Source organism: Xyrauchen texanus, chromosome 34 (genome assembly GCF_025860055.1).
Source record: "Xyrauchen texanus isolate HMW12.3.18 chromosome 34, RBS_HiC_50CHRs, whole genome shotgun sequence".
NCBI lineage: Eukaryota > Metazoa > Chordata > Actinopteri > Cypriniformes > Catostomidae > Xyrauchen > Xyrauchen texanus.
Window position 1 is genome coordinate 14,400,993 of NC_068309.1, and position 20,908 is coordinate 14,421,900.

Sequence of the window (20,908 nt, forward strand, 5' to 3'; positions counted from 1 at the left end):
AATGTTTACAGGTAATGTTAATGTCTGAACGTTTTGTGTAAACAACACAATTTTATTTTATTTTCAGATATTAATGTTGCACAGATATGCATATGATTAATATGTAGCAAATGTATAATAAATAAGATACATAATATATGTATACAAGTTCATCTTTTCTGTGCAAAAATAAATATGTATCGAAAAAATTTACCTCTATTTATTTTAGTAGTGTGACTTGACTTTACTTGAAACTTATCAGGACTTGACTTGACTTGCTTAGGGTGAACCCTTGACTTGACTTGACTTGCTTGATTTATCTGAACTGCGACTTGAGACTTGACTCGAGACTTGATGGTTAAGACTTGAGACTTGCTTGGACTTGACCATGTGTGACTTGTCCCCACCTCTGAAATAAAGAAATATAGGAAATGAAGGGGGAAGTTAAAGAAGGGTACAATGTAAAAAATAAAGTATAAAATAGATGATTCCCTCTCCCAGAATTATTTAGATTTGTTTTCTCTTCATCTGTCAGTTTGTAGAAGTTTGGAAATGTTGCTTGTATTTGTGTCTGATGCTTTTATATTTTTTGCATTTTAGGATGAAATTAATCGTGTGTGTGTGTGTGTGTGTGTGTGTGTGTGCGTGCGTGTGTGCGTGTGTCCTTTTACATGGCTAGGTCACCCTTTGTTTTCTCTTTTTCTAATACATTCCCAAAGCCCATAAACAAGCAATAGATGATAAAGAAGTGCAACATACTCATTTGACTGTCTGCCATATCTTTCTCAGAATAATGTTTTGCCAAGGTTCAACTAGTGGGTGAAAATGTGTAATATCTCACTGCTCTGCATTGCAGCGGTTGCTGTGAGACACACACATTTACTGTGTAGACTAATGCTCTTTTCCAAAACCAATTGATCTGCTCAAAGTGAAAAAACAAAACAAAAGCTCAAAACTCAAAAAAGCACAACTTATGTGAAGCATGTGAGAGATCCACAGTTTTACATTAGCATGTTGCTTAGCTAATGATGCAATGCTCTAATAAGCATAAAAATACACAGCAAACACAAATATTTGGGTAACATAGAACATTTTTAAGCATTATTTTTCAATATTTAATGAAATTTAAGTATATATATTTATATGTCTCTCATACATTTTGATGTCTATGTAGGCAGCTCAATTATCTTACTCTCTCATTACTGTTTCTTTTAAATTCTTACTAGTATGCACTTCTGCAACAACATTCTTCCTCTCTGTCCCACAGATTCCTGTGGACAGGTGACGTCCTCTCCTCTCAGCTCACCTACATCCCATCGGGGGATGCATCCGTCTCTGCTGAGCCCAACTTCTTTAGGCCCCTCGGGGTCCCTGCACTCCCCCATCAGCTCTCTGAGCTCGCCCATGAATGGCCTGGGCTCTCCCTTCTCCGTCATCAGCTCGCCCATGGGGCCACATTCCATGGTGTCACCGGGGATGGGCTACGGCCCCAGCATTAGCCCACAGGTAGAGCCACACTCTGACAGCGTTGTTTAAAGATGTGCTTGCATTTCATTGGTTCAGAAATCAGATTCCCTATATTTGCTTTTCATTGTTAGTAATAGTTAGTCCTTTCTTCTGATCCGTTACAACTCGATCTATTTAACGCCTCTTTTTTTCCATACTCCCATTCACTTCTTATCTTTTGTTCCAAAAATAGCCTTGCACATTACTTTCTAATTAAAATAAAAAAAAAAATCGAACTCCCAATTAAGACTTCAAAGCTGGCCATGTCCTAGTTTTCTTTGAAAGCAAGATCCAAAAGAGTAAATCAGTGGCCAAAATTCACAAATGTGCTAGTTTGAAAGAAAATATATGTATGAAAAATGAGTGCTGTCCCTTTTGCTTATTGATCACTGTACTGCAGCATTACGCCAGGCTTTTTTGTTCATTTTAAACAAATTTTGAGCATTTTTTCAAAAGAACAGGACTGGTCCATTTGTGTTCCAATAGAACTATTGAAAAATAAGCACAAAACACTTTATTCTTATTCTGAGTCTCTTTCCTGATTTTCCCAAAATAAAAATGATGTCATCATTTACTCACCCTCATGCTGTTCCAAACATGTACGACTTTCACAAGTCACAAAAGGAAGAATTTATAAGTATGCCAAAGCTGCTCTTTTGTGTTCTGTGACAGTTTTGTTTCTTGATCTTTTTAATCTTATTTAAAGGAATATTCCTGGTTCAATACAAGTTAAGCTCAATCAATAGCATTTGTGGCATAATATTGATTACCACTAAAATGTATTTTGTCTTGCCCCTCCTTTTCTTAAAAAAAAGCAAAAAATCTGGGCTACAGTGAGGCACGTACAATGAAAGTGAATGGGGCCAATCCATGAATGTTAATATCCTCACGGATTAAAACGTATAGTCACAGGACACCCACGCTCTGAATCCTTCTTTGTTTACAATTGTTCAAAGTCACTCTATATTTTTAATGTAAAGAACATAATTAATCTTGACAAACTATATATAAGTAAAAAGTTCTAAGCCTCAGGCATTGATGTAAGAACTCTTACATTAGAAATGTTACTGCCAGAGTCATTTCTTAAGTTATGTCAGTATGTCAAAATATCAAAGCGAGCATTATGAAAATGAAACCGCTGTTATGAAACATGTACCTTTTCAATTATGTAAAAGTCCCACTGTTTTGTCCCAAACATGCTTCAGTGAACAAGATCCAATTGAAAATGTAGTCCAAAAGTGTGCACATTTACAAAAATATTGATGAATTCTCATATTTACTTCATGAAGAATTACTATTTATGTCCATTTTCCACTAAATTATGAGGTGTGATGTGCTGACACGCTGTAATACTCTCATTTGATGGTTTACAATCCTCCAGGAAGATAAAGGCTCAAAAGTTAATTTCTCATTCAAAATCTTCAAGCAAAAAAGACTTGCTATGACATCATGTCTACCTTAGGGTCGTGTCCAGATGGGGGATCCCTCTCTCAGCAATCTCGTGAGATTCTTACACTACATTAATTTTGTCACATAGCAAGGAGGATTTTAAATTGTCTGTTTCGATGAACAGTCAGTTTTGATGATTAATTCAAGCTATTAATATTTCACATAATATTATATGATAAATCTACGTCTGCTAATTTTAATCATGTGATATTGTTCATTGGAGAAGTACATCAATCAGCTCAGTTGTTGAAAGTCTGACTGGGTGGTCAAGTGGTAACATACTCGCCTCTTGTATAAGAAACCCTTGGTTCTAATTCACTCCAATGCAACTTTATATTTTAATAAATAAAGATTGCATCCACACTTCAGTGGACGTATATCTTGATTGTGGACACATTTGTTCAAATTTTTCTTTGCAATTCGACTGGAAAAGAGCGCAAGTTGTGGAACACAAAACACAGCAGCTAGTTTTTTCAACACAAACACTTTTTAATTAATTAATTATTATGAATGTCAATTAAGTCACAATAACAGAATGTAAGATTTAAAGTATTATGTGCCTTAACATGAACTTAAATCAAAATATTACTGTATCCAAGAAGCATGGGATGCTATATGAGATTTCAAGAAGACAACAGGATTTCCTGATGATGATGATGATGATAATAATAATAATTATAATAATAATAAAAAGGCAGAGGCTATTGGCACATAGTGTAAATAGCAACATCTTTTCACTAAGTGCAAATAGTGTAAGACAGATACTATTTGCACCCTTTACTAAATACTAAAAGAGCATCACTGCTGTGTGTTTATGTAGAGTACCAGAGACACCCTACACCAACCTAACACTGCAAGGATATCAACCTTTTATTTTCAATTTTAAGAGCGGAGACAGGAAACAGGATGGGGGAAACAGAGTCAAAAGGAAGATTAGAACCCAGGTCATCCACAAAGAAAAAGCACATTCACAACATCTTATCACACAGTATACTGGTCGGCGCTGCACTGTCTCTCACTGTCTCTTACTTGCCTATTGTCCTGTTTCCTTTTTAGTAATTATTGCACTGTCCTGTTCTTTTTGCGCATGTGTACTTTATGTAGGAATGTGTTGGTCTTATTCAGTCTGTGTAGTCTCATGTGGTTCTCTGTTTGTAATATGTTGTTTTATGCATCACCATGGTCCTGGGGGAACATTGTCTCATTTCGCTGTGTACTGTACTAACTGTATATGGTAGAACGACAATAAAAACCACATGACTTGACTTGACTAAGCCACTGCATAGACACCAGACTGTTTCAGTGCAAATAAAATGTGGCAGGTATTTACACCTAGTGCAAATAGTCACTGTATGATACTGATAATAATAATAATAATAATGTTATATTATTGATATTTCTAATGCTTTCCATCATTAATATGCTGAGATGCGAGCAAAAAAGCACAGGTGAAAGCAACAGAATGAGATGACGAGAGAGGGATCCCTTCCAGACGACCCTACTTTTGTGCCCACATGATAAGTGACTTCTACATACCATGCCATAGTAGGATAAATTATGTATAAATCATGAAACTAATGAGATAACTGTTGAGACTTGTAAATATAAAGACGAGTACAAAAACATATGGTTTATCTTTTATTTCCATGCAGTTTCTGATAGATTGTTGTAAAAGGCGAGAACCGGCTTGACAATATAAATCATAGTTTAATGGAAAACTTAAAAGACAACACAAACACACATGACGGACATGTCCGCTAACGATCTCTCTCTCCCGCACGGCCCTCTTCAGTCAGCCTTTAAACCTCACGGAGGCATAATTAGCCTAATACGGGACCGGGTGTGTAGTATCATGACCCGGCCCCACCCTCCGCCCTGCCACATTCCTCCCTCGTTCTCTCAGGCTGGGGAGCCCCCGGCCTGACATACACCCCCCCCCCCCCCTCTTTCCCTGGGGAAGGGCGCGCCTTCCGCGCTGACTGCCGGCAGGTCATCCCCATCTACCTGGACGAGGGAGGGGACAAGGGGAGGGAAACAGAAATGATTAAAATGGGGGTACTTCCTGTAACAGTGTAGTACCCCCCAAAAACTGTAAAATTTAAAAGAGGATAAAGGCCAACGCAGAGCGACAGTGAGAGAGAGAGGAGAGAGAGATGGAAAAAAAAAAACTTACTCGCCAGTTCTCCGATACGCCGCAGCTTGTTCCTCGGCCACTCCTCCACCCTTTATCGGACGACAGCCACGCCTCTCCGGGCGGATCCGAGGCAGTCCTCCAGCCCCTGGCGGACGGAACACCCCGCCACGTTCTAGGGGACTAGAAGGGGTCTCCCCCACCCCTGGCAGCGGTTCTCTCGCTCCAGGCGGTCGGCTAGGAGCCCCTCCTCCCCTCGCGGTCGGCGGCCATCGTCCTCGCTCAGGTGGCTGGGCTCCTCGTTCCCCGGCAGATGGCCGCGGCTGCTCCGTTGGGGTGGACGGTAGTGGCGAGAACTCTACTACGGCGTATCCCTCCTTCTTCCCGGGCCTCGGCACCAATGTAAAACAGTTAATCGATGGGCAAGGAGGAGGCGAGAACCGGCTTGACAATATAAATCATAGTTTAATGGAAAACTTAAAAGACAACACAAACACACATGACGGACATGTCCGCTAACGACCTCTCTCCCGCACGGCCCTCTGCAGTCAGCCTTTAAACCTCACGGAGGCATGGAGGCAACCTCACAATTGTGGCAGGGCGGAGGGCGGGGCCGGGTCGTGATACTACACACCCGGTCCCGCCCTCGCCCTGCCACAATTGTATATGTTTATTGACAGTTCTGTAACTGTCAGTGTAGAAGAGCTGTAGATCTGCTATCAACTTGGGATGCCGCAGTGTGATTTTTTTAATTTATTTTTTGATGGTTAGATTACCGTCTGAGAAGAAATTGCGGTTAACCAGTTTTACGATTATTTGCATATTTTTTATTATGCAACTGCACTGATGCAAAAAATGCATCAATTGAACGTCTAAGTGGATGTATTTCTGAGGGATATATTTGACGCTAAGGGCAGCCCTGCAATAAGAAAACTGAGAAATACACCAAAAAAATAAAGAGGAGGTATGTAATTAGAGACGCTCCAATCTAGAGCACGACACTGCGTATGCGCATCCCAAGCTCAGTGATGTGATTCAGTGTAACCAGAGTGATTCAAAATTGCATAACTGTAAGATAGTGTGTGCGCAACATGTTGACTAGTTCACGGCATCCATAGTTTTTTTTCTTCTGTATCAGCAATCAGTTGTCTGTCAGACACACCAACATAAAGAATCTGCAACAGACTCAATAAAAATACTCTCCATAACCTTACAAATAAACCTTTCGTCTTTGCATAGGTACAGGAACATTGCTTACAGCAGGTGATTTGAAGTCCGATCATGACTTAAATTGGCATTTATATTTGAATGCGATTGATTTTAACAGAAGCAATTCTTTAAATAATGATGATTTAAGATGCAACTTTTCAAAGTTTACTTGCTGATAGTAACTACATGCAAATGCTCCGCGTGCTTAAGGCACGCTTAAACATTACAAAAAGTGGCATCTTTAATTCATCACTTTAAAATCTCCACAGCTAAAATTATTAAACTTACTAGTTTGTTGTTGGACGACTAGTGGAGCATTCTCTCAAATTTGTAGAATGTGTATCTTTCTAGGATATCTGTCTGCATGTTTTACATCCGTCATCTTCAGTCTGTCATTTATGCTCCCAAACAGCCAATTGTTTTAGTGGATATGAGTCTGTTAGATTGAATTCCTCTGTTATATTTTGGAATTCATGTGTTTAAGCTTCAGTTTCACGTGAATTGAAAGTTCACATTCAGTCTGTGACACCTAGCCATTAAAGCACCATGCGGCCACACCCATAACCATAGCAACAGCTCCAGTACCCACACAGGCACAAGAGTTTTCACATGTCAGCAAACAAAATCTTATATTATTTATTTATACATCATATCTATATTTTCGCCATGTGTAAATAAAGCATTTGACGGTTTTTAACGATGGATTCTAAATTTTTACGGTTAAATTAACTGTGACATTTTTAAGTGCAGTTAATAGTAAAACCGTATAATTGCGACATCCCTGCTATCAACTGTAGGCTGGATATTCTATAAATATTCTGCTTCCTGACTCATTATATGAATGGCATCCAGATGACATCAGTAAAATACACTGCTATAACAACTCGATTATGATTGGAAGTAAGAAATATGCACTAGATGATGTGTATTTTGTCCTGTTTACCATTCCGCATTTAGGCGCTAATGCTATAGGCTAATGCTACGTGCGGTCATATTCATAATCACTATTATGTTTGTAATACAAAGATGAACTACAGCCCTTGAATTTTGAGTTGGAAGTTTTGGCTTGTGGTTAAAACAAAGGGGCACAGGTCAACAGGTATAAACAATATGCATGTTAGTATGATTTTAGTGTGAAAAAATCATGTACTAATCTTTTCTGTGTAAAGTTACTGTATAGCCAATTTTACAACTTTGTTGCAATGACGATGTAAATGTCAACAAACCCTAAAATTAAGATTTAAACATCTTTACAGCTCAAATAATAAATGGGTTTTAACAGAAAAATTAATGCAAGCTCTTTTTTTAAAAGCTTCACATTTCTGCTTCAATTCAATCTGTCTTCAATTGTATGTGCCTCACTCTAACAACAATTTTTTATATTTTAAGAAAAGGAAGGATGAGTCAAAATATTTTTGGGTGGAAATCAACATTATCCCACAAATGCTGTCGATTAAACTTAACTTGTATTAAACCCAGAATATTCTTTTAAGTATCAGATTGTTGTCTTGTATGGTCACATTAAACATACTTTTGTTTGGTAGCAACTGTTGCTGTTTTCTAGATTCATCCCTTTATTCATTTCTTACCTGTACATTGCTTCAGTTAGACACCCAATCTTGAATATTTGGATACATCTTTCATTCTGAGTTTATAACTGCTAAAAATGTGTTGTCTGGTTGATGCATTGACTACATGCCTAGAGAAACCAATTTTTTTTTCAACCCCACAACAGTGATCAGACATATATCGATGACACTATTGGATCAATGTGGGTTCTGGCAGTTTTCATCTCTGTCTCTCCACTTGTTTCTTTCTCTCTGTTTGTGGTTGACATCAGCAGTCATGAGGTTGGAGGCCGGTCTGATGGAAGGTGATTTGAGTCATACAGCATTTGTCACTTACGTTTAGCACTTGGCTGACTTGTTATTTTCAGGCCCAGCCGGGCGGAACAGTGTTGTGACACAGCCCCTCTGTATTTAACCTCTGAGGATCTGGAACAGGCACCCCACCAGCACCGACCTCCTAGCATCATACTTGCCCAATTCTCCAAAATCAAAAATACACACTTGTTCACTGTAAGTTCCTGGTAAGTGTAGTATGTTTACATGTGTCACATACAGTATGTGTCCAAAGGAGCAACCCACACCAACCAGCATGTATAGAGCAGCGGGAGCAGTTAAACAATCAGAATTACACTTTCATTCACTTACTCACAAACAGCATCTTAAATGAACTTTTTTCAACACTTATCAATAGCTAGTGAATTTAACCTACAAAAATCAACAGTACAAACTAATAAATAAATATTTGACCAAAACTATGAATATCTGTAATTCAATTTAATTATTTGTTTTTATATTTGTTTATTATTGTATTATGTCAGTAACATTAATAAAATAGTTTTAATAAAATCAATAATCAATAATAGATATACAACAATATATAATAATATATAAATATATAATGCTCTCTTTAGAATACATATGTTTTTATTTATATGTATGTAGTGTATATTGTATAATGTAGTCTCTTCAAGGATTGAAGTACGAGTGCTGTTGGTATCATGGCAGCAATTCAGTGTAAAACAATAGGTGACTGTTTTGTCTGGCTTAGTGTGCCTATGTTTAGTCTGGCTGCTTTTGTTGTGTACAGTTTCACATAACAGCATGCACTTCTTTAAATGGCCACACATGGATTTTTTTTAATTTTTTTTTATGTATCTTTGGTGGTTTGTCCATTTTTTGTTTGTTTGATTGTTTGATTTTTAAGGGCCTGCAGAATTTCTCTGATTGTCTTCACTTGGGAAGGTTTATTCCAGAGAGTAATTTCCTACAGCGAAGACTTCAGTAACACACACACACATACTGTACAGTTGAAGTTTACATACACTTAGTTTGAAGTCATTAACACATTTGTTTTAACCACTCCACAGGTTTCAAATTGGCAAATTATAGTTTTGGCAAGTAATTTAGGACATCTACTTTGTGCATGTAATTTTTCCAACAATTGTTTACAGACAGACTGTTTCACTTTTAATTGACTATATCACAATTCTAGTGGGTCAGACGTTTACATACACTAAGTTAACTGTGCCTTTAAGCAGCTTGGAAAATTCCAGATTATGTCAAGCCTTTAAGTAATTAGGCTAATTGGAGTCAATTTGAGATGTACCTGTTTATGTGTTATAAGGCCTACCTTCAACATCATGGGAAAATCAAAAGAAGACCTCAGAAAAAAAAAATTGTAGACCACCACAAGTTTGTTTAATCCTTGGGAGCAATTTCCAAAAGCCTGAAGGTACCACGTTCATCAGCACAAACAATAGTATGCAAATATAAACACCATGGGATGACATTGCCATCATACCTCTCAGGAAGGAGACGCATTCTGTCTCCTAGAGATGAACGTAGTTTTTGTGAAAAGTGCAAATCAATCCCAGATCAACAGCAAAGGACCTTGTGAAGATGCTGGAGGAAACAAATAGACAAGTATCTATATCCACAATAAAACGTGTCCTGTATTGACATAACCCGAAAGGCTGCTTGGCAAGGAAGAAGCCACCGCTCCAAAACTACCTTAAAAAAGACAGACTACAGTTTGCAAGTGCACATGAGGACAAAGATTTTACTTTTTTGAGAAATGTCCTCTGGTCTGATGAACAAAAATTTAACTGTTTGGCCATAATGACCATCATTATGTTTAGAGGGAAAAGGGTGAGGCCTGCAAGCTGAAGAACACCATCCCAACTGTGAAGCATGGGGGTGGCAGCATCATGTTGTGGGTGTGTTTTGCTGCAAGAGGGACTGGTGCACTTCACAATATAGATGGCATCATGAGGAAGGAAAATTATGTGGATATATTGAAGTGACATCTCAAGACATCAGCCAGGAAGTTAAAGCTTGGTCGCAAATGGACAATGACCCCAAGCATACCTCAAGTTGTGGCAAATGGCTTAAGGACAACAAAGTCAAGGTATTGGAGTGGACATCACAAAGCCCTGACCTCAGTCTGATAGAACATTTGTGGGCAGAACTGAAAAGGCGTGTGCGAGCAAGGAGACCTACACACCTGACTTGTGGAAGGCTACCAAAAAAACGTTTTAAATGCAATGCCACGAAATACTATCAAAGTGTATATAAACTTCTGACCCACTGGGAATGTGATGAAAGATATAAAAGATGAAATAAATTATTCTCTCTACTATTTTTCTGACATTTCACATTCTTAAAATAAAGTAGTTATCCTAACTGGCCTAAGACAGGGAATGTTTCTACAATTAAATGTCAGGAATTGTGGAAAAACTGAGTTTAAATGTATTTGGCTAAGGTTTATGTAAACTTCTGACTTCAACTGTATATACATACACACACCGAGGCACAGCTGCTGTCACCCCCCTGTAGATTTTATTCTCACCAGCCCCAGCGTAGTACAGACCAGGCCGTCTTCCAGCAGCTGGGACACATTAGGCAGAATGCGGTTCAGTTTACACTTCCAGCGACAATCACAGAGAAAATGTCGCTCTGTCTGCTGAGAAGAATCCCGGAACATTTGCTAGCTCTTGATCTAGTTTAAATGGCATATAATGGTTCCAACAGTACAGCATTGGAGATTATAGCTATTGGAAGGTCAATAGGTGCAGACAGGCAAAAAAACGAATTTTCTCCAGGGTCCAAAATTAACACTCACCAAGTGCTAAATGCAAGAAAAAACTGGCTATAGTAAAAATTAAAGTTCAACACAACTGATGGTTTAAATGTATTGTTCACTCAAATTTTTATATTTATATTAAGATTATATTTATGGCTGGTAACTTTTCTCCATTCTCTTTTGATTCCTGTTTTTCTCTCTTTTGAAAAAAAGGCTGTGATTTGGCAGCTGGAGGGCATGAGGAAATTGTGCATACATGCAATTTAAACATAAGTGATTTCCTAACCTATTCAGTTTCACACCAGGGACTGGGTCTTAGTTAGAGTCCATTGTGTGGCTCTTAACGGTTGATATGTGTGCCTTCATTCCCAAATGACAGAGGAATGATTCAAGTCAACTCAAGGGTTTAATCAGCTGCCTCCACACACTCTGCCACTAATGTTTAAACATGCCACAGCTTGATTTGTGGCGGCAACAGTCACTCTCACTATGAAATACAGTACAGCCACTCTATGAAGGAAGTATGCTATGCAGTGTGGTGCTTAGGATGCTCTTTGTGCACTGCTCGTATTGCATGAGTTGAAGACTAGAATGAGGTTGCAGTCTTAAGGTGATAGATTGAAGCTTCAATTGTGTAATTCCTGGAGTGAAGAGCAGGAGAGCAAGTTTGGCTGTATTACCAAGAAGATAATTATTATCTCTCTCTAACGACCCATTCATACCAATTATTTTGGCCCAAAAACATACACGCCAGGAACTTCCAAAACAATTTACTTTACTGATCCATAATTTATTTATTTATTTTATTTGTTTGTTTTCTGGCTTGGTTTTGTTTTTTGTTTAGTTTAGTTTTTTTTAAAGATAACTCACCGACCATTCAGAGAATGGCGAAAAAATAGTTTAGGATTTGGCTAAAAATGTTCTAGTGCGACTTCCGGTGAGCAGCGCAATGTGTAGACGTCTCTCTTCCCCATTCAGTTTCATATATTTCTTTATCTACCCCACCGACTAAAAACTAATAAGATGGCTTTTTAATAACAGTATCCATTTAAAATGGCAACTAAAACAGTAAAAACATCCAAGAAAGAAGCAAACATAAACAGAAGACAAGGTATCCGGAGAGATACATAATTTCTTGGTTTCATGATTAGAAAGATGGTCATACAGCTTTGGAACAACATGCGAGTAAGTATATGATGACAGAATTTTTATTTTTGTCTGATCTACCACTTTTAGGCTCATGCTGTCCAGTCTGTTAAGGTAGATGTGGTTTTGGTGCATAGATACAGCCTTTGGTTTTGATTGTCATCTAGTGAGTCAGACCTGTCACTCCACCTTCACAGTCTTCACTGTGAATACTTGATCCTTTGACCCCCGTGGTGTCTCCTGCGAATCTGTGCCGGGGGTCGTGACCCTGTGCTCTGTCACTCAAAGTGAGCTGGACAGACATCTACTGATTTATTAAACCACTTTTGCCAGAATATTTATCATCTTTGCAAATTATAAATTGTAAGTAAATAATACATTTTTGCTAATAGTTATTTTTTATATTCCAACCCCTACACTCCACATGCCTAATGGCCTAATAATAGGCACATTCTTAAAGCCTGATTTGGGGGGATTGTCTTTTTGCACATATGTATATAATATTGCAAATAACTAATTTGTAAAGTCTGCAAACCATATGCATGTTTGAGAAAAGGTCTGTGTTGTGGTTTAATTATTTATCTCCCTGCTGATAAAACAGCTTGCCAGTTAAAGGCGAATTTGCTAATCTGGTCTCTAAGCTTCCCAATCTGAAAATGCCCCAAACCTCTCTAAAACCCCTCCCAAAAAAGACCAGTCTGAGCAATGCTGGGAGACCAGCTGAGACCAGCAAACCAACTTGTGCTGGTTTAAGCATTTTGTTGTTGTTTTTTCCCAACACGGAGCCAACACTTCAGGCAAATATTTTGTGGAGGCCTTGTTTGGCCTTCACTGAGATGCTTTCAGTGGGCCTCTAATGATGAAAATATGTCTCTTTTGTTATTTCACATTCAGATGTGATCCCAACATTTGTAGGATGAAGCTGAAGAGGAAACAAAAGTCAAAAGTGACTGATCATGTTTCAAGCAAAATATATTTCACCAACACTTTGTCTGTTAACCTCTTCAATGCCAGTGAGAAAATCTCAAAGATTTTTCTCTCTGGTCAAGTAGAAAGACAACACATTTTTTAATTTCTCGAAAGAAAATGTGAGTGGTGCTTTTCCCTGCAATAGTTGCAGCCACGATGCTAGGGTTTTGTGGGTGGTTACTAGAGGCAGACTGGGACTAAAAAGTGCCACTGGAATTTCTGGCCCAAAGCGGCCCACAACACACCACACCATAACACACCGGCTCATTGATTTAATTGTCTGGCTCAATTTCAAATTCTTCAGTTGAAAATGTTTTTTATTTTATTGACTGCTTGTCATGTCAACGGGCCCCACCAGTGCAAACATTGTCATAACTGTAAAACATATAAAGCCATTTTAAATGTGACGAGTGGATTGTTTAGAGAAAGCAAAAAAATCACTTTATACCTCAAATAACATGTCAGAAAACGTACTAGGAAAAGTGTGTATTTTACATGCTGTGACAAGTCAGCATTTTTTTTGTTTTTTTTTTTAGTTAAACTGAAGTCTTAGTTAATGTGAGGTTGTGGAAACAACAAATATTTTATATATATATATATATATATATATATATATATATATATATATATATATATATATTATAGCTATACAAGATCATAAAATGTTGTTTAAAATAGTTAGATGAAGAAAGTGTCACATAGCAGGACACTGATAGCTTAAATTTTCATGTCAATTACTCCCATAACTATGTGTAAATGTTTATTTAAAATAAATCTATTAAAACAAATTTGGCCAGAATATGTACGAAAATAAATATAAACTAATATAAATATATGTAATAAACATACCTCTTAAAGTGTAGATCTTTGCAGATATTTTTATTCTATGTGAGTTTGGTGCATATTTATATCTGCAATGTTTAATTCCTTCCCCATATTATTCTTGAGAAAAAGTGAAAAGACCTAATGCTTTGACAAGTGCTTTTTCTCTTATCCTTTAAACAAAGTAAGCGTCAAATAGCCCCAAAGTAATATTATTCATGACTTATTTTCTGCATTTTTATCAGGCGTGAGCATTAATGATGTGCAGTATGAATAAATTATGTAAATGACTATTTAAGTAGCTTTACTGTTTTGCTGAATTAATTATTGCTGCTGTTATTGTATGTGTTGTAACTTGCCGTTATTTGTCATTTTGTGACTATTCAGAACTCCTCTTATACTTAATATGTTGTTTTTGTTTGCCACCATTATTTTTATGTCAAAAACGTTAATGTGCTCACACGGATATGAGCTTTGGTAAGGGGTCAGCGTGGGAAAGTTTGTGCCAAGGACGGCCGCCTATATGGCCTTTGGACAGGCCGGTACTTGCGTAGCAGCGGGCCGGCCCAAATTACCCAGCGGCCCACCGGGAAAACACCCAGTGCTCCTGATGCCCAGTCCACCCCTTGTGGTTACTAGGGCATTGCTCTGTGATTGCTAAGGGGTCCTGAGTGTATCTTAATGCCTTGCTATGTGGTTGCTAGGAGGTTCTATGTCATTTCTGGGGCATTTCTAGGTGGTTGCTAGCTTGTTTTTGATGATTGCTTGGTGGATGCTTACTGGCCAAAGTAAAAAACCCCACCCTTAAAAAGCCCATATTATGCTCATTTACAGGTTCATCATTTTATTTTGGGGGTTGACTAGAATAGGTTTACACGCTTTAATGTTCAAAAAACACATAATCTTTCTCATACTGTACATTGCTGCAGCACATCTTGTCACCATCTGTCTGAAACCAGACTGATCTCACAGTGAGATTGGACAGAGTAGGTTGACTTTTCTTTATCCAAAATCGGCATATACTTACTGAAATTTGGAACAATGCCCCATGTGGCCAAAGTAGCAAGTGATCTTGGGTGTGTGGTCAAGTGTGAGCACCATTTTCTGGGTGTAATGTCTGTGAAGCGAGTTGTTTTCTGCTGTACAGGCACACATGAGGAACTCTTTTATGAAGTCTCCCAACCCAAACCTATACCTAACCTTAACCATATGAGTAATGTAATGTTAGATGTGAAAATGTAACGTCTGCAGCATGGCCGTCACTAATTATGCGATTGTGATTACTCCTTGATCGCAATGGAATTTGATCCACGGTATTTCCCTCTGATGTGACGTGCATCCAGATGCGACACGTTTCTGGGTGCACCACAAGGGAAATCAATTGAGATGGAGCCGTTGCAGACATGTCTGTGAGAACGTGGCAGCGGTCCGTGAGTCAGCATTCTGTCGCCGATCCTAGTGTATCTGAACTATAGGAAACAACATGCCAACTTCCTGTGTGATCATGTTGCAGAAACGCTTTGTTTTAGCTCCTGTCTCTTTAAAGCCCCCCTTTCCGAAAAACCCAGCCTGCTCTAACTGGTCAGCTGGCCCAGTCTGTCGGAAATGTAACAGCCCTTATCATAACCGAAGTAGCCCTTAGACTGACATTATGCAAACGTGTTACAGAGTGACATAGCTAAGTCACAGAAGTAATGGCTGGACCAGGCAATTCAGGAGCAGTGTTTTCTGTGGGAGAGAATAACTCCCTTTGGCATGGACTTTGTGCTTTGTAACTTTGCAGAGCTTTTACATGCACAAACAGCTATATTACACACTAAAGGAAAGGTAAAGTCCCAAAAAGCATAATAGGGCCTCTTTAAGACTCTATGATATTCCGTTCTCCATTTAAGGCACAGTTCCCTTCTTTATTAATGCTAGTATATGAGATTTTGCCTGTTTTATCATCTGCCATGCTAACATTACCTCTTCTCAGCAATCCACGCAATTTGAAGTATCAGTTATGCTTACAACACAAATGGTACAGTGTAAGTTACAGACTGGTTAGTTTGGCACTGAAATAAATTTTCTGGACAGCTCTTTCTTTTAAACAATAAGCTTCTATTACAGAAATGTTTTCAGAAGCTTGGAGCAATGTTTGAATTCAAAGGGACATATTTATGCAAAATGAAACATAAACATTACATTAGCAAAAGAAACCCTTTTCTTGGCGACTGCCATTAATATGCTGTGTGCGCCAAAGTGCACACTTGCTAAGAGAGACAAATAAAAGGAGGGAAAAGGCAGCTCCCTTGAAAGTTATCACCCAAGCCTGAGAGCTTGGTGACATGTCCTTTATTATTTCCAGTAACCTATTCAGCAAAGCAGAACCTAACCGAGCATGGACAAAACTGGTTAAAGGAACAAAAATTAATGACATTTTTAGTGGAAAGTACCCGAAAACTGGAACAAAGTGATTTACTTTTTATTTATTTATTATTATTATTATTATTTTCTCCCCAATTTGGAATGCCCAGTTCCCAATGGACTATAGGTTCTCTTGGTGGCGGTGCAATTTGCAATGAATCCAAAATAATTACAAAGTGCTTTTCGCCCTTGTTCTACAGCTTCTTTTCAAGTGTCAGGTGATGGTTCATCGGTATTAATTTTCGTGTGCCGCGCGAACAGAGCTAGAACATAAAGCAAGCATCTGGGCATTCAGATGGTTTAAAACTTGTGCATTAGGATCAGTCGTCATTACAGATAGGATGGAGGACTAATCTAAGTGGCTCTGATTGGCCATTGCCGTTTCATTGCTCAACAGACATGTTAGTTATTGGTTAGAATACTCAACTGCTGCAAACACGTTGTAAATAGAAGCCATTGACGTAACAGGAGCAGACTTAAATTGAACGCTGCAATCGTCAGTTTTCACAATTACATTATCGTGGCAGTATTAGTAATTATTAGTGTAGAGTACTGTAGAGTACTTTTAAAAAGAACGTTATTAACCATTATTTTATTTTATTCTAACCAGTAACCTTTTGGAAAGGAGGCTGTGGAACTTCTAAACCAGAACGAAAAAAATAGAGTATTTGCTCAGAATTAACCAAAATGAAAAACATTTGTTTTTAAGTTCCTGCTTAAGGGTAATACTTTCCCTGCATTTCAAAGTCTTTGACTGAATAAAAGAACACTTTCATTCACAACAGTTGTTTCAAATGTTCTCAAAGGGATTCGGCTTGCAGGGAATTTTCTAAAGGGGATTTTGACGTAGCTTCACAAAAGAGAGGTTTGCTGAGTGTTGAAAGATACACAGAGAAGATTTACTTTTAGTTTAACAAAGCACTCTCTTAGTCTCACTCTCCTCTGATGCTGTGAGAAACCCATGTGATAAGAGCTGCATATTCTTCATGCTAATTGCTTGCTTGTAAGCTTGATACTCGTAAACAATAGCCCTTGTACACAAAGCTGACTATATATTTCTCAGCTTTTATGGTTTATTTCTCAAGTAAAATCTTAAAATTAGGGAAAGCATTATCTGGCGAACTCGATGAAAGCTTGCCTCCGTTGCATTCTTTTTGCTCTGAATGCATTGTGTTTGAATGTGTTTGCTTTAGTGAAGTTAAGCACTTTTTATAATGCATACACTCTCAACTAAGGAAGTATCTCAACATTTTGTGCACAGCTTTTTTATAGTGGACAAGTCTGGGCCTGATTCAAACCCGTCCCTGAGAGCCAATAGCTCTCATACATGGCATGGCCAAGTGTGCTACATTCTGTGCCACAGCTTCAACCTCGTGGCCAGCTTGTAAATTGTGGCTTATCACCCAACAGAAATTTACCTTGTGGGCTCATAATGTTAGGAGTGATGATATTTTAATTTGTATATTTGCAAATAAAACTATAGACATTGTGGCTTCACAATTATCACAACAATTCTTTGTCATATGATTGATGTGTGTAATTAATATGCACCATTTTGTTAATGAGTAGTTTGCTCATGCTTGTAAAAAAACTAAAGTCTTCTTAATGGGGGTTGCTCATTCAGGAAATGCCCCTGCATTCTGTGCTACTTTTAACTGTAATTGTTGCACTATTTACACATGCTTGAGACAGAACTGGCTATGTTCAGAATGGAATAACTGCTTACTGAATACTGTACAGTGTACACGATATACTGCTTACAGTTGTTGTTTTTTTTTAAATATATATTAAATGAAACAGTTGGCATTATTCCATGATAAATATAGATGCAAAACAAAACCGTTTAAAACAGTTATTTAGCATTTTTATATTACATTTTGTATAAAAGTATCTATTGGCAGTCTAAACAAATATTTAGTTAAAAATAGACTTAATTTCTGGTTAATTCGTTACACTGGAAATGAAAGGTCTTTAGTGTATTGCATTGTGTGATACAGTATTCCACACAGTATGCTCTCTGATATACTGCAATTTTGGAAAAATATTAGGTCATCTGGGTATTCCATGCATACTGTAGAAATATTAAAAGTAGAATGGCAATATACTAGTCCACTCCAAACACAGCCAAATTATTTTTACAGATCTCCATGTATCGGTAATGGTTTAACAATGCAAGCACATGGCATTTGTTGCAAACACAGCATCCCAGTGATCTGATTAACCACACTTTTAGAGATTAGTGAGAGCTGGATGCTGACAGCTGTTTCTGCTCTAGGCAATTATTCCACCATACAAAATTTCTTTAGAGGAAACAGCTCTACGGTCATAATCTGTCTTGGCCCAGTTTTGTCTACAAAAGCATAGACACCATGCATGGTTCAGCAGGATACAGGAGCCAGACAGAACACAACAGTGGATATAAGATATGCCTCTCTTTCATTGGCTTGATCCAGAGCTGGATTGTATTGAGATTGGAGGATGGTGATTGGCTAGCCAGAAGTGTCCTATTCATAGAATGGGGTGGAAATCACCGGGGACCTGGCAGTATGATTATTTCAATATATGGGTCATGATACAATAATATTTTGACTCTTTATGTTTTATGGATTGTATTCAAAGCACTTTAGAAAGAATTGGTAGTGGATATAGGTTGTTAGTTTCAGAGTTAGTTGGTTTGATAGTTTTGTAGTTAGAAAGTGGTGGACAGTTTCTTTTTCCCAACAAATGTTTTGTGAAAAATGCAAAAAATGGGTATGTTAGGTGTTTAGTATTTTGGTTGTTAGTTAGTTAGTGAGTGGTGGTCATTTCTTTTTTTCCACAAAAAAATATTAATGTGACAAATTTACAAATGAAAAAACTTTTAGTTAGTAAATTAACTAAGTAGCCCACCATTTTTAGTAAAATAAAAATATAGTAATGCAAATATATAGTTGGTTAGCAAGCTGTTTTGGTTGTTAGTAAGTTGGTGAGTCATGCTAGTTACTTAGTTGGTTGTTTTTTACATTAATATCTTTTGGGGAAAAATAATTTGACCACCACTTACTAACTTCCCAACCAACTAATTAACTAACAAGCTAACTAACTAAACTATTTGCATCATTTTTATTTGCACATTTTTCTCATTTTTGAAGGGAAAAAAGTGACCACCACTCACTTACTGACTGCTAAACCAACTAACTAAATACCAAACTACTTAACTAGCTAACTAACCAACTTACTAATTAACTACCAACCAAAATACTAACCTACTTAACTAACTTAGTTAAAACTAACTTAGTTAAGTAGCTAGTTAAGTAGTTTGCTATTTTGGATGGTAGTTTAGTAGTTAGCTAGTTTGTGTGTGATTGTAAATGTATGTTTTTCCAAATAATATTAATGTGAAAAATTTTACTAAAAACATAGATTCCTGAGTATTGTCATTTAAAATTTTCACAATACTAAAAAACTTTTCCATCTACCTTTACTTCAAAGGTGTGTGGATTTTGATTAGGAGAATATGTAGTTTGTTTGCTTTGGACAAGAACAGCTTTCTGAAACAGATCTGTCAACCATCTTATCCTTACTTGTTTTGAGGTACATGTTTCTAGAGAATACGTGTATGCATTTTGCCTGTGCCTGCATGTGTGTGTGTGTGTGTACACATGTGCTTGTGTAAACACAAACGTAATCAATCCTAAAGGAAGACTAGATGTCAGAATTCCAAAAATTCCTTTAAGAGCAGTTGAGTGATACAGGTTTGGGCGTTGAGTAGATTCCTCTGCAGGAACTCAGATGAGACCGACATTCGCATTTATGGCTGATAGAAAACAGGGCTTACTTACTGCCGCTGACAGCCGTGTCCACAGGGACTATCCAGAAGTGTCTCCCACACCACTGCTGACAGCAGCCTCCATGAGGTTCACTCAGGGTTAGTAATGGGTGTGAAAGATCAGAGGTCACATGTTGAGTATGTTATCAGGCAGAGGGGATCACCCTTGTGCCCTGCAGTGGTTAGAGATAAGGAGAAGGTCACTGTTATCAGCTGAGCTTTTCCATGCAGTGAAGTACATGTTCTAGCCAAGAGTGGATGCTAGTTGGAGTTTGTTGTGATGACAGGGTGACATGGCTGGAGGGTGCATTCAAATAGCCATGTGTCTTTATTTTATAGTAATTTATACAGACATGTGCAACATTAAAGTTGTTTATTGTTGTAAAATGGATAGTTCTGGATGTAAAATCTGATTGAATAGCTGATATATGCACACCTGTGAACGCTGTGATCAGTCAAATATGATATGAACAGAGTTACACATGTAGCATGGTAAAATCACCATAACGCACACCCTTGAGTGGCTTATTGCTTTATTATAAAACAAATCATTTTTCAAAAGTCAACATTTAGTTTGAATGAGCCACATTTAAATCCGGTAGAAAAAAGCACATCAGTTCTTTTATATTATTTATTAATGTGGGCATATTCTACGCAACCATAGTTGACGTACATGTTAGCTAATAAACATAGCTACTTAAGATGGGGGCATCAAATACTCAACATCTCTTTACCATTACCTCTAGTTCACTCGAGGTGAGTGCGTTTAAGTTCGCCGCAGTATAAAGTTTCCTTCACATGGTGAGTTATAGGTTGGTGCTGCAGGATTTGGG

General features: G+C 37.7%; 1 protein-coding gene across 3 annotated transcripts in view; it reads left to right on the forward strand.

The window, feature by feature from the left end:
- Nucleotides 1-20,908, forward strand: part of LOC127628225 (retinoic acid receptor RXR-alpha-A) — a 204,619-nt gene that overhangs the window by 154,769 nt on the left and 28,942 nt on the right. For all 3 annotated transcript variants that reach the window (XM_052104994.1, XM_052104996.1, XM_052104995.1), the window contains exon 3: nucleotides 1,247-1,485. In XM_052104994.1, the coding sequence (XP_051960954.1) occupies nucleotides 1,247-1,485 (239 nt within the window). The remainder of the gene's footprint in view (nucleotides 1-1,246; nucleotides 1,486-20,908) is intronic.